The sequence below is a fragment of the Limanda limanda genome, chromosome 19, assembly GCF_963576545.1.
Source record: "Limanda limanda chromosome 19, fLimLim1.1, whole genome shotgun sequence".
In the NCBI taxonomy this organism is placed as follows: Eukaryota; Metazoa; Chordata; class Actinopteri; order Pleuronectiformes; family Pleuronectidae; genus Limanda; species Limanda limanda.
In genome coordinates this window covers 22,092,400-22,107,399 of record NC_083654.1, presented here as the reverse complement: position 1 = coordinate 22,107,399, position 15,000 = coordinate 22,092,400, and the positions used below count along the sequence as shown (strand labels likewise).

General features: G+C 42.7%; 2 protein-coding genes across 2 annotated transcripts in view; one reads left to right on the top strand and one right to left on the bottom strand.

Annotated features, from left to right (window-relative positions):
• Nucleotides 1–518, top strand: part of LOC133025656 (triosephosphate isomerase) — a 4,904-nt gene extending 4,386 nt beyond the window's left edge. Inside the window, exon 7 of the mRNA XM_061092380.1 lies at nucleotides 400–518. Within this exon, the coding sequence (XP_060948363.1) occupies nucleotides 400–518 (119 nt within the window). The remainder of the gene's footprint in view (nucleotides 1–399) is intronic.
• A 1,558-nt stretch (nucleotides 519–2,076) lies between these two features.
• Nucleotides 2,077–12,400, bottom strand: LOC133025671 (gamma-enolase). Its single transcript, XM_061092394.1, has 12 exons — nucleotides 12,295–12,400; nucleotides 11,433–11,528; nucleotides 10,432–10,490; nucleotides 9,577–9,646; nucleotides 8,777–8,910; nucleotides 7,219–7,310; nucleotides 7,010–7,140; nucleotides 5,879–6,076; nucleotides 5,590–5,791; nucleotides 4,175–4,283; nucleotides 3,720–3,778; nucleotides 2,077–2,146 (listed from the first exon to the last, which is right to left on the bottom strand). The coding sequence occupies exons 1-12, from the start codon at nucleotides 12,377–12,379 to the stop codon at nucleotides 2,077–2,079; spliced, it is 1,305 nt and encodes a 434-aa protein (XP_060948377.1). The 5' UTR covers nucleotides 12,380–12,400.
• Between the last annotated feature and the right edge of the window lie 2,600 nt (nucleotides 12,401–15,000).

The window sequence follows — 15,000 nt, the reverse complement described above, 5'->3', positions numbered from 1 at the left end:
TGAAAATTAAGCAAGTTATGGTTATTTACCACTACCAACACAATGTTATGTGTGAGCGAGCTGCCCCCTAGCAAGATGGCCGCCATGTGGTGACGTCCGGCTCCGTTGGCCGGCAACGCAGACAAGACATATAAAATTAACATAAAATTAATAATAAATTATTAATTTTTTTTAGAAAATAACATAATTATTCAGTGTCATATCTACATCTCTGACGTTTATAACAAACCAGAACGTTTCAAAATCGGTTGAAAATTGAGCAAGTTATGGTTATTTACCAACACAATGTTATGTGTGAGCGAGCTGCCCCCTAGCAAGATGGCCGCCATGTGGTGACGTCAGGCTCCGTCGAACAAGACATCTGGTCTTTATATATGTCTATGTTCTGTCCGTCCTCAGGCTCGGTGACGGGAGAGAACTGCCGAGAGCTGGCGTCTCAGGGCGACGTGGACGGGTTCCTGGTGGGCGGAGCCTCTCTGAAACCAGAGTTTGTCGACATCATCAACGCACGTGTGTAACGGACGCAGGTTCCATCAGGACCGATGAGAACAACAGGTTCAGATCGTCACGTGTTCACGTCCCTGTGTCTGCACTGTTAGGTTTATAAATATCACACGTTTGTGGGAATTTAGCTTTTATTTTATTTATCATATTTATATTTAATCTAGTTTTTGTTGTTTCTATAATTTAAACTTTATTCTCAGGCTTTAAAAGTGGTTTTACAGGACAGGGGAGGTTTTCAGTTTCCTGCTGATAGTTCGAGGTCAAACTTCTTCACGTGATCTGCAGCAGAGGATCAGGTTGTGTGTTTTTAAACAGGTTCACACTGTTGTCATGTTGTGTTGCTGATGAACGACACTAACTGTTACTTCAGGGACCACAACAACAAAAGCTCAGACAGAATTGAATGAATCACACGATGAAAAAATAAGATATAATATTAGAATCTGTGTTTCGGTGCTTTTATTGTGAAGTCCCGACCATAGACACAATAGATTAACTCTGCACTTTGCTGTTGTGTGTTTAACTCTGGATTTATGACAAATGTAATAAATTAATGAAAGGACAAAGAATTGTGTTTGGTGTTTATTTATCATCTCGTCACTATGGCAACGTCCACACTTTAGTTTTTACAACAAATAACTTGTTTGTGTTTCGGATGAAGCTCCTGAGGAAAGCACAACAAACACAGACACACAAAACAACACAAACACATTTTTTTAACTGTGATTGAGATTGTAAATGACCATCTTTTATTATTTCACATTATTTTCACATTATTCTCAATGACAAGCGTTTTGTTCGTTCATTTATTCTTCTTTTTCCACGAAGCTAATTCTAGGGACATTCAGGAGGAACCGAAGAAACAAGGAGGTTTAGATCATATTTGTTTTTTTCTTCAGACACAGATTCAAGCATGAAGGACAAATAATCAAAATCACATCAGGAAGAAAAACAGAATCCGACTGGACGAGAAGGACAGTAGACGGAGAGCGAGGAGGAGAGAAGTGGAGGAGTGCAGGTGTCTCAGTGTCCAGGAGACGGCGGGACAGAGAGGACACACGTGTTCGGGTGTTTGTGTAGTTTTCACTCTTTGTGTAGTTTTCACTCATGTTTCTGCACACGAGTGATTCTCTTTCAGTCGCGTGCTTCACTTCACACGATTCTACGATTTCTCTACTTATTCGTCTCTGCTCTTACAACAATAATCAGGATTTTTGCAGCTCTGTCCTCTTTAAAACTACAGTAACAGTGCATGTCTGGCTTATAAATGTTATATGTTCATAATATTCCCCTGCATGTGCGTGAGCGTGTGTTGCATCTGCCGACTCGGTGCATGTGTGTGTGTGTGCAGCGTCGTCTTCCTACACATTTAAAGTCCAGTGCATATTTTATCTTTGTCTTTTTTTTGCTTGGCTCTTTAGCTTGTGTGTTTTTTAATGAATCTTTCTTTGTACATGGCTCATTCCCTGTTTGTCGTGTCTGTGTGTGTGAGTGTGTGAGTGTGTGTGTGATTGTGTGTGTGAGTGTGAGTGTGAGTGTGTGTGAGTCATTCATCCGTCCATCTGTCGGTTTTCACAGTGCACTGGGGTTCCTGAAGTTATGGCCTGCGAAGCGAGCCTGGTCGCCCAACTCCTCCTCAATCCTGCAGAGAAGAGAGGAGATGGAGAGAAGGGACGAGGAGGAAGAGAAGAGGAAGAGAAGAGGAAGAGAAGGGACGATGTGTGAGAGGAGGAAGACAAGATGAAGAGAAGAGGAAGAGAAGGGACGATGTGTGAGAGGAGGAAGACAAGACAAAGAGAAGAGGAAGAAGAAGAGGAAGAGGAAGAAAAGGGACGATGTGTGAGAGGAGGAAGAGAAGATGAAGAGAAGAGGAAGAGGAGGAGGAAGAGAAGGGACGATGTGTGAGAGGAGGAAGACAAGACAAAGAGAAGAGGAAGAAGAAGAGGCAGAGAAGATGAAGAGAAGAGGAAGAGGAAGAGAAGGGACGATGTGTGAGAGGAGGAGGACAAGACAAAGAGAAGAGGAAGAGAAAGAGAAGGGACGATGTGTGAGAGGAGGAGGACAAGATGAAGAGAAGAGGAAGAGAAAGAGGAAGAGGAAGAGAAGAGTAAAGGGGAATTATTCAAAGTGAGTTGAGAGATTTCTTCCTTTTAAGTTGAACACATTTCTTCAGCTTTGGAATCGACTGCGATGAAAACTACTCAAAGCTCCAGATTCAGACTCGTCCTCACAGCTCGTTCCCATCAGCCCCTCGGACTCAAGTCAAAGGTCAGAGGTCAAAGGTCAAAGAAGACGTTTGTTGTGTTTCACGATGCTAACGAAAAAGAGAAACACGATGTTTGTGCACCGTTCCTCTGACGTTCCTCTGGTGGAGGAGGAGCCACGGAGCAGCCTGGCCTCCATGTCTTCTGTCTCCGTCCTGTCTCCACGTCCTGGTGTGAGAGCTGCTGTCCGACTCCAGACGCACACGAGGAGAAGCGTTCGATTCCGGGATGTTCTGGATCCTTTCTGGAGAGAAGGAGGAGGAGGTGGAGAAGCGTCGTCCATCTTGTTTTCAGTTCATTCTATTTGTCTCCACATCTTTCCAATGACTTCATGGGGATTTGATGACAACTTCCTGGTGTAGACTATGAATAACTACTTACTGTGTGTGTGTGTGTGTGTGTGTGTGTGTGTGTGTGTGTGTGTGTGTGTGTGTGTGTGTGTGTGTGTGTGTGTGTGTGTGTGTGTGTGTGTCTGTGTGCACTTGACTGCAGTGATTAGCGTTTATCACTAGTTAAAGCTCCTGTAAGTCTCTCCACCCTCCACCTCTCTGCGTCTCCTCAGCAGTCCGATGGGATTACACCGCTGAGCTGATCCTCTTCCTCCTCTTCCTCCTCCTCCTCCTCCTCCTCCTCCTCCTCCTCCTCCTCCTCCTCCTCCTCCTCCTCCTCCTCCTCCTCCTCCTCCTCCTCCTCCTCCTCCTCCTCTTCTTCCACCTCCTCCTCTGACTGGCTCGGACACATCGGATGACGTCAGCGCTGCTGCTGCCTGTCATGTCAATTAGCTCTCGATGCTAAACACTAAGACCCGAGGAGCCTGGTTTTTCAGCTGCTGCCAGATTTGGCAAATAAACCAAACAAAGGAAAATTGATTTCTAACTCAGACCCGGTTCCTTTGAGACGGAAAAATACATCTTACTCCCAGACTTTGTGATTTCAGAGCAGATCACTGACCTCATCAGCTGGTTGTACTTGGCCAGTCTCTCAGATCTGCAGGGGGCGCCGGTCTTGATCTGCAACAAACAGAGAGAGAGAGAGAGAGAGAGAGAGAGAGAGAGAGAATCATCAGCGACCTCGTTAAGTGGAGAAGGAGATTTTCTTTTCTGATGATCCGAAGCTTTTGTCTAAAACGTGAATCGTGTGGTGGAGACAGTTGTGGTTTAGGACCAGAAAAGGAAAGTGGGTCAACATGACGGGTGGAGTGTGTGTGTGTGTGTGTGTGTGTGTGTGTCTGTGTGTTTTGTGTGGTTGTGAGGACACTGTGCTCCAGATCACTCAAGATATCACTGACTCTCTTCACCTGTTATTCAGGATTGAGGTCATATCCCTGACCTCATGGTGCATGGTGTGTGTGTGTGTGTGTGTGTGTGTGTGTGTGTGTGTGTGTGTGTGTGTGTGTGTGTGTGTACCTGTCCGGTGCACAGTCCCACCACCAGGTCAGCGATGAAGGTGTCCTCCGTCTCTCCCGAGCGATGACTGACCATCACACCCCACCCGTTGGCCTGAGCCAGTTTGCACCTGAGAGACAAAGAGCAGGGACGAGATGGAACCGTTAGCGACAGGAAGTGTGAGCGACATCCTGTGTCAGTCATGTGACTGATGAGAACCAATCAGGAAGAGGACGTGGGCGTCATCGTTTACAAAAGTCTACGTTTCTCCATAGAACATATTTATAAGAATGGACGTTGACTCCAAGTCGGTAAAGTGAAGGTCCCTGAAGCCTGTGTTCTTTTAAATGACCAGCAGAGGGCGACAAGAGTGGTTGTAAAAACAGAAGGCATCCTATAGTATATTATAGATATAGTTTAAATCTTAAAATGCATTCTTCTGTTTGGCCCTAATCATCTTCCGTAGTTGTTCTCCCGCTAACGACATGAAAACGAAGACGTGTGTTGATCCGTCACACACCATCACTTCATCTGTCTCAGCCCCTCCTTCCTCCTCCTCCTCCTCTTCATCATCTTCATGACTGATGGCTTCACAACCACCAGAGTGACGTCCGGTTCACTGCGAGATTTATAAGTACACACTGTCCCCGCAAAGACATGAACAACCGTGAGACACATGTACACAACCGTGCTGGTCGGCTGCTTTTGATTGACACACAATCTTCCTACTGACAACCTGCTGCCACTTCCTGTTCTTGATTTATCGTCTCTACGGTTGTTTGACGCAGTTCATCTGTGGCCCGAGGTCAACATGGCTGACAGGGAACGACCGTGTGTGTGTGTGTGTGTGTGTGTGTGTGTGTGTGTGTGTGTGTGTGTGTGTGTCTCCATGTGTGTGACTGAGAGCAGCTGTGTCTCTGTATCTGTATCGTCACAGCCAAGATGGACGACCTTCTTCGCCCAGTCCAAGGTCACTGACCCCTCCTATACGACCCGCTCTAATGTAAAAGATAGATTTTTTCTTCCTGGTTGGTTTAAAGAAGGTTCAGAGAAGCATAGATATATATTTAAAGACTAGATATCTCGTCTGCGTTGCCAGCCATAACCATAACTTGCTCAATTTTAAACCGATTTTGAAACGGTCTGGTTTGTTATAAACGTCAGAGATGTAGTTATGACACTGCATGAATTATAAAATTTTTTAGAAAATAACAAAATTATTCACGTGTCATATCTACATCTCTGACGTTTATAACAAACCAGACCGTTTCAAAATCGGTTGAAAATTGAGCAAGTTATGGTTATTTACCACGACCAACACAATGCTATGGGTGAGCGAGCAACCTCTGGCAAGATGGCCGCCATGTGGTGACGTCCGGCTCCGTTGAACGAGACATCTAGTCTTTATATATATCTATGCAGAGAAGCACTCGTACGCTTGTATGGCTTCGGTCACGGAGCCGATCTGGTTGACTTTGAGCAGCAGGCAGTTGCAGGCTCGCTCCTCGGCCGCCTTCTCGATCCTCTTGGGGTTGGTCACCGTCAGGTCGTCGCCAACCACCTGGATCCCGACCCGAGCGGTGAGCCGGGACCACGCCTCCCAGTCGTCCTGGTCGAACGGGTCCTCGATGGACACCACTGGGAGGAGGACAGGAGACGGACAGGGTTAACGCAAGCAAACAGCAGAACGTCTACGTGGAGAGGAAGTGATGAAGCTCCTCCCACCTGGGTAGTTGTTGACGAAGCCCTGGTAGATGTCGGCCAGCTCCTCCCCGCTGATGTGTCTCTCGGGGTCCGGGGGGGATTTGAAGTCCAGGTCGTATTTGCCGTCGCGGTAGAACTCTGAGGCGGCGACGTCCATCCCGACCACCACCTTGTCCGTGAAGCCCGCCTTCTCGATGGCGGTCTGCAGCAGATCCAGAGCTGGAGGACGAGGAGACATCAGGAGACACAGGATGAAGGTGAGGACTAGGGTTGCAAAGCGGCGGAAAGTTTCCGGTAAATTTCCGGAAAGTTTCTGGAAACTTTCCATGGGATGTTAAGCTTGGGAATTTTGGGAATTTTGAAAAAAAAAAAAAAAAAAAAACTTATGCAAATTAAACACTGAGCAATAAAAACATGATTCAAAACTCTATTTTAAAGATGTATGGAACGTTGAGTTTCAACCCTCCACTGGTCATTCTTCCATCACATGCACAGATAACTCCCAGCATGCTTCACTCTACAGCAGGGCTACTGAGGCCTGCTGTAGAGTGAAGGACTAGTCAGGTAAGTTTCCATGATATTACTGGGAAAATATATGAGCATGCTGATTGAGGATTGTTCATCTGTTCATCTAGACTATTTCCATTCATTTATCCATCAATTGTAAAATATGTTTACAGACGATTCCAATTGTTTGGCTAACTATTTATATCTGTAGCATTGCATTAGTGTTTTTTTACAAACTTTGTTCTCATCTTATTCTACAGAACAATGCCACGTGCACTCTCTCATGTGTGGAGACATTTCACCTCATCCAATGTAGAAGGAAAGGCTGTGTACATTTGCAAATACTGTGCAAAGACCTATGTTAAGAATGACACAACGATGCAGAAGCATATAGTCAAGTGCCCAAAGTTTCCTCAGGGCTCAAATCAGCCTATGACACAACAAGATGTTTATATTTATGTCTGTATATGACAAGGTAAATACAGTTAGTATAAATTACCCACAACATTTCCAGTTTATTCCCGTTAATTCCCGTTAATTCCCATGGAAAGTTTCCTACTTTGAATATTCCGGGAATTTTGCAGCCCTAGTGATGACAGAGGTGAATGTGTAAGGTCCCTGGTGAAGGTCACACAGGCTCCTCACCCTCGCTGTTCTCCAGGATGTTGGGGGCGAAGCCGCCCTCGTCGCCCACGTTGGTGGCGTCCTGACCGTACTTCTCCTGGATCACTCCCTTCAGCGTGTGGTACAGCTCGGATCCTATCCTCAACGCCTCCCTGCCAGGCAGCAGCGCAACGGTCAGAAGAAATACAATTCTACAGGTTTGTGAAAGGGTTTGAAAGAGGAATTCTTACTTGAAAGATTCGGCTCCGACGGGCAGAACCATGAACTCCTGCATGGCCAGTTTGTTCCCAGCGTGAGATCCTCCATTTATAACGTTAAAGGCCTGAAGAGGAAACAGAGGAAAGGAGTAAACCAAGAGACTAAAAACCTCACATAATAGGAAAATAGACATTTGAAAGTATAATCAAATATTTGGCGTTGTTTTGTTCAAGCTAAGGAGCAGCTTCAGCCACAGACTCATTCAACCCCCCCCCCCCCCCCCCGCTGCTCTAAGGAACGATACAGGAAGTCGTTCCTCCCAACCGCAATAAGACTGTTCAACTCCTCCCCCTCTGTCAGAGCCTCCATCACAGAACTGCACTAAACCTGTCTCCTGCTCTGTGGACCTGTACAACACTCTGCTCCATATACACTGACTTCACATCATATGTGATATGTGTTCATATAAACCATACTGATATTATATATCATTTTATACAATAATATTGTCTTTTGCACACTCTGTCTACATATTCTTACACTCATAGTATATTATATTATCTATTGTATAGTCAAATACTTATATTTATACCTCTACTATATATCATATTATATCATACTCTCTGTATATTCTTTGTATATATAAGTCTATATACATATATTTATACATGTGTACATGTTACTATTATTATTATATATACTGTTGCTGCCATTATTACTATATACTGCTATTATATTGGTATAATTACTATCATATATAAATATATATTATGTTATATTATACACTATATATACTGTACTATTCTTATATACTGTCTAACAATAACATTACCATCATATCATCAGTACTATTACCATCATCTTGCCACTGCACCTTATCTACCTATTTATCTTGTGTTTCTGTTTTTATTCTTTCTACCTCAATATTTTTTATTTTATTCTATTGTATTTTATTGTATTCAAATATACCGGCTGCTATGACGACTTAATTTCCATTCGGGGGTGAATAAAGTAATCTATCTATCTATCTATCTATCTATCTATCTATCTATCTATCTATCTATCTATCTATCTATCTATCTATCTATCTATCTATCTATCTATCTATCTATCTATCTATCTATCTATCTATCTATCTATCTATCTATCTATCTATCTATCTATCTATCTATCTATCTATCTATCTATCTATCTATCTATCTATCTATCTATCTATCTATCTATCTATCTATCTATCTATCTATCTATCTATCTACCATCTATCTATCTATCTATCTATCTATCTATCTATCTATCTATCTATCTATCTATCTATCTATCTATCTATCTATCTATCTATCTATCTATCTATCTATCTATCTATCTATCTATCTATCTATCTATCTATCTATCTATCTATCTATCTATCTATCTATCTATCTATCTATCTATCTATCTATCTATCTATCTATCTATCTATCTATCTATCTATCTATCTATCTATCTATCTATCTATCTATCTATCTATCTATCTATCTATCTATCTTTATATCTATCTAAATAAGACAGAAGTCATTTCATGTGTGTAGCTGTTGTGAGTTTGTCTCTTACAGGAACCGGCAGCACCAGCTCTGTGTTTCCAGCCAGGTCGGCTATGTGGCGGTACAGGGGGACGTCTTTCTCCGCTGCACCGGCCTTGCAGATCGCCAGAGACACGCCCAGAATGGCGTTGGCCCCGAACTGAGCTGTTTGAAACAAGAAGGGACAGGAAGTGATGTAACACTCGATACGCCCTCGCTCTGCATTTATTTCAACTTTATTTTTGCTTTAAATTTAAAATTCAGTTTGATTCAACTTTCTCTATAACACAGGTTTGGTTTCTTTTTACTTGAGCTTCAAATTCAAACATTTATTGCAGATTAATAAACACACATTTAAACAAATATACAACACGAGGTAAAACACTATCTTTTAAAAGAATAATGATATAGTTTTTAACGTAGTTGTTTGAAAACCTGCTCTCTTCCTTTTTCTTACTTCACTTTATAAACTGAGATCAAATGTGTTAGATTGATTGTCAAATAATACAAATAAGAACACGAAGAGTGAATCCTGTATAATTTGTGACGCTGTGTTCTGGAAGCTCGTCTGTGTAAATCAGTTAAAGTGAATTAAACTCGGCTGCAGTTTATTCTGACAGGTTTCGTGTTCTGGATCAAATTAATTTCTTCCAACACCATTCGTTTCTGAGCTGTTTGCTTTGCTGCCTGAAACGATTCGTGTGCAGCAGAACGTGGGTGGAGCTAAATGAACGCAGCCTTTATTTACTGAGGACGTGAGTTTATTAAAAACGTGTCTGGAGCCAGAATCTGAGTTTCTGTATTCATGTCGATGTTTGTTTTCTGACTCACATTTGTTTTCCGTGCCGTCCATCTCGATCATCATGTTGTCCAGCTGCTCCTGCTCCGCAACACTGATGCCCTGCAGACACACAAACACACACACACACACACACCCATCAGGTGACCCACGTCAGGCTGTCGGGTCAACACAACATGTGTGTAGTGGTTACGTGTCATCACTGACGTACACACGTATGTCTCTGTGAATATAAACATTAACATAATGTTTGGTTTTAATTATAATATTAGGTATTTGATGATGTAACAACAGGCTGAGACTGACTCCAGCATCGCACACACACACACACACACACACACACACACACACACACACACACACACACACACACACACACAGACCCACACATGCCTCATTCAATTATCCTCCCTAACGCTCACACTTTTTTTTATCTCACAGACACATTATCATCATTATTCACAGCCTCTACAAACACACACACACACACACACACACACACACACACACACACACGCACACACTTGTCTCCAGCATCTCTGACAGCGGAGCCTTTATCAGGTTGTCGCAGCTTCCTGTTTATCCAGATGTGATTGTCATCTGCTCATTGATCGACTCCCGTTGTCTTTGTTTCACCAACAGATACAAACTGATTTCATTTGACTGTGGACGAGTAAAGAAACATGAACACAACGTCCCAGGTGTTTCTAAAAGGACTTCTGAGATTTGGTTTGGTCCTTGAGTTTAGAAGCTGATCAAAGATCCACACACAGACAGATGACCTGCAAACCAACTCGACCCAGAAGCTTCCGGATCCTAAACCTCGTCCCTCAGAGACAGATTCTACACGTTCACATGAGGAAACAGTTTATAGAGACTGAACTTACTGAGGCGATAAGAGCTGGAGCCAGACTATCGTTGATGTGGCCGACTGCCTTCAAGACACCTGGGGGGGGAAATGAAGGAATCAGTCAGAAACAGAGAGAAATTTAAATCCTGTAGCATCTAGAAGAGAAGAAACTGCAGAGAGGGAAGTCGTCATTAGTTAATCTTCTTTTCTTTGTCTTAAACTAATAACCTGGAGAATGAAATGGAAATCTGCTGCTCAACACACGTTCATGTTCTTCATCTTCCGTGAAACTCCAAAATACAAAACCACAAACAACAACTTCAAACAAATGAGAAATCTCTAAGGAACAATATGACTAGGGTTGCAAAATTCCGGGAAATATTCAAAGTTGGAAACTTTCCATGGGAATTAACGGGAATATACAGGAATTAACGGGAATAAACAGGAATTAATGGGAATTAAGGGGAATAAACAGGAATAAACTGGAAATGTTGTGGGTAATTTATACTAACTGTATTTACCTTGTCATATACAGACATAAATATAAACATTATGTTTTGTCATAGGCTGATTTGAGTCCTGAGGAAACTTTGGGCACTTGACTATATGCTTCTGCATCGTTGTGTCATTCTTAACATAGGTCTTTGCACAGTATTTGCAAATGTACACAGCCTTTCCTTCTACATTGGATGAGGTGAAATGTCTCCACACATGAGAGAGTGCACGTGGCATTGTTCTGTAGAATAAGATGAGAAAAAAGTTTGTAAAAAAAACACTAATGCAATGCCAGAGATATAAATAGTTAGCCAAACTATTGGAATCGTCTGTAAACATATTTTACAATTGATGGATAAATATGACCTTCGGGTAGATTTATTCATCGAGAAAATCTAATGATCCTTCAAACCCACTTTAATCCACCTGCTTTGCTCCAAACAGACACAAAAGTTATCGTCCAGTTCAGGAGGCAACGAGCAGCTGAAGCTACAGATGTTTCCAAAGAGTCTAACTGTCCACGTTGGTGATTTGTCTCCGTACCTTTGCCCTTGTAGCGACTCTTGTCTCCATCTCGGAGCTCCAGAGCTTCGTAGATTCCTGTGGATGCTCCGCTGGGCACGGCCGCCCTGAACAGACCTGGAACACAAGGACCAGGGCCATAAGACTTTTAAACTCCTGAACTGCAATAACTCCACCAAACCAGCACCCTGTGATATTTGCATATTTGCACCAGCACCATAACAAGCATATTTGAATATTCGCACTACTGCACAAATTGAACATTCATCTGTAAAGATATATATTTAGATGTATATATTTTATTTTCTATTTTAAATTTTTGATATTCTATATTCTTTTTTATTCTATTTTATACTATTTCTATTTTATTTTTTGGGGTTGAGATTACTGAGCATTGCTTAAAGAGTGTGTGACCCAAGCATTTCATTGACAGTGACTGCTTCATGTTATCTCTGTTCATTTGACAATAAAAAATCTTGAATCTTGAATCTTGAATCTTGAATCTTGAAGAGGTTTAAAGGGACACCAGGTAGCTGTGAGTGATCAACAGCGCCCCCTGTGGCCACATGGGGGGACTCATCCTGTTGGCCTCTGTGTCCCATATTCACTCAACTATCAAACTCACTTTAATCAAGAGGAAAGATTGAAGAAGTATTAGATTTTTTTGATTGATTAAATTAAACCTTTAAATTTCCCTCACCTCAGGATTGATTGAATTTGGTCAAATGAAAGTTATTTTATGTCGACAACATTCGACCTCTACAGCCGACAAACGTTTGAATAATAATAATAATAATAATAACATGTGTGCTGAGCAGGCGTGGTCGTGATGAAGAGTTTGTGTTTTGTTTCTGCCTCTGACGTGAAGCTCACGGACGCTCACCTTTCTCTGTGTGAAGGTCCACCTCCACCGTGGGGTTTCCCCGGGAGTCCAAGATCTCCCTGGCAACGATGCTGACGATCGACATCCTAGAGAGAGAGAGAGAGAGAGAGAGAGAGAGAGAGAGAGAGAGAGAGAGAGAGAGAGAGAGAGAGAGGCTGTAATGAGCTACACCAGCTTCACCTTCTCACACATCGAACGTGAACTTGAAGACAGAGACGTAACAATAACAATACTTATTTTAATGAGTGTAATTAAATGTGTTCATGCTCCGATGTTCAGACAGAAAACACTGGATGTTTCCTTTAACACAGAAAAATCAAAGCTCCCCACAGAGGACACACACACACTGACACACACACACACACACACACACACACACACACACACACACACACACACACACACACACACACACACACACACACACACACACACACACTGCAGTTACTCTACGGTTTCTGGAAGCAGGCTGCAGTAAAACTCAGTAAATTATGCATCTTTCTTCTGGAACACTCAGATCTGCAGAAGAAGCTCTGTTGGTTCCGCCTGAACACACACACGCATTCACAGACACACACACACACACACACACACACAGTGAGAGAGAGAGAGAGAGAGAGAGAGAGAGAGAGAGAGAGAGAGAGAGAGAAAGAGAGAGATGAAGTGGAGCAGTCTAACATACGTGATGCTAATAATGTGGCCACATTAACACACACACACGCACACACACACACACACACACACACACACACACACACACACACACACACACACACACACTTGATATTCCCAGAACTGGACAACAATTGGAACACACTCATACGTATTATTCCTGTAACCAACACACACCTGACAGCCATTTTACAAGAAATCACAAACCTAGCCACTGACGTCTAACACACACACACACACACACACACACAGACACACACACACACACACACACACAAACACGCACACACACACAGCCTTTAACTTCTTCTGATTATCTTCTTGAAATCTTTCGTGCCTGTTTCCTTCTGCACGGTAAATAAGATTAATTGTTTCTGTTATTACATTGTAATTACAGTTTCCCTCCTGTCTCTCTCCTGCTCACTGCTGCTGCTTCGTCTCTCCCCGGAGACGCCGGTTGGAGAAGCAGCTCGACCGCAGGAGCCGTGAATCTGTGGGAGCCCGTGGAGGCTTTTAAAATGCAGCTGGAGCAGAGAGTGTAAGTAGGCCAGAGCCCGACAGCAGCGATCTCACGAGAGCCAGAGAACCGACGAGCATCGGAACCTTCACACAACACCAGCTGCAGATCCTTGGTTCTGATTTCATTTACGTTGTTAACGGTCAGTTTGATTAAATAAAAAACTATCGTTCCCAAATGACTATGAATGATATAAACATCTAAATGTTATATGTCCTAAACCACGGACTCCATGACGGCTCCTAAAAGTGAAGCCAAAGCGTTGTTATCGCCCCCTAGTGTCTGAAGGCAGTATAGGTCTTAAACCCTGCGTCCTCCATGTTAGCAGATGGGACACGCACCAAACTACACATCCAGTAGATGTTTGTCAAAGATGTTTTCTGTCCTTTCAGGTCGTTCATGTTTCTGATCAGTTTGGTTTTAATCAGTTATTTGATGATGTAAAAAACTATCTGAGATATAGTGATTGACACCTGAGTCTGACTGGTGATTGGTCGAGAGTGTGCACGGCTCCACCCCCTCGATCACCACAGTAAGATTTCTACCGGACAACTCGAAATGAGTCGTTTCTCTTTCTGAAAACCTGAACAGATTCACATCACGTGAACCTATGATTCTGTTTCTACAGATTCATTTTGAGTTTCTGGGTCACCATCATGAACCCTCCAGAACATAGTCCTCATCCTCCTTTCACTAACCGACCTTAATCCATTCCGTGGGTGTTTCCCCTCCTCATTCATATTCAGATCACGACACTCTGCAACGATATGTGGAAAGAGAAGAAGAGCTTTCATGTGGTGCTCGTCTCCGCGCTGTACGAATCCTTCATTGATCTGTGCAGAGCTAAATGTGGCTCGCTGCTACCTGGCAGAGATGAGCCTGTTCTTCATCACAGAGACGGAGCGATGGAACTTCAGACGCTTCTTCTCTCAGTGGAACCTCTTTGTTCATCAGCACAGACGGAGGCCGAGGATCCGTGGAACAGAGAGGAGTCTGAGTTTTTATCTGTTGATAAGTTATCAGCTTTCACGAGCAGGTTCACGCACATTTAAAAAACTTGCAATGTGAGATGTGAGCAGCGATAACCAAAGAGTTCCTCCTCTGCTGAAGAGACAGTTTCTGTTTGGTTCTTCACAACAGACTCAGGTTCTCATCTCTTCAAAGTCCTGACCATCCGAAACACACTCTCCTCATTTTAACACAAGAGACAGATCTTCTTTAAAATCTGAAAACATTATGAATGTCCCATTTTTAAGTTGTCTACTGAAATCGGTTTTATTTCTACAAACTTTAAACTGATTAAAATCAATGCACTGAGCAATCTATTCTAAACTGTTAATATAACTTTGTTTATTTTTGATTTGACCTCTTTTTCTATTTGCATATTTAAGGATGTTCCCGGCGCAGCTTTTTTAAAACTCTCTTCATAATGTTTATTGCTTTTCCTTGTTTTATTTCCTCTGACTCTCCAACACAATCTGTTTCTGTCAGAGGCAGAAACAAAACACAAACATCCC

Coding starts and splice junctions, on each gene's coding strand:
- LOC133025671 (XM_061092394.1), bottom strand. CDS start 12,379: ATGTCGATCGTCAGCATCGTTGCCAGGGAGATCTTGGACTCCCGGGGA. Junction 8,911..9,576: donor GGACGGCACGGAAAACAAAT/GTGAGTCAGAAA, acceptor TGTTTCAAACAG/CTCAGTTCGGGGCCAACGCC. Junction 7,311..8,776: donor AGCTGGTGCTGCCGGTTCCT/GTAAGAGACAAA, acceptor TTTCCTCTTCAG/GCCTTTAACGTTATAAATGG.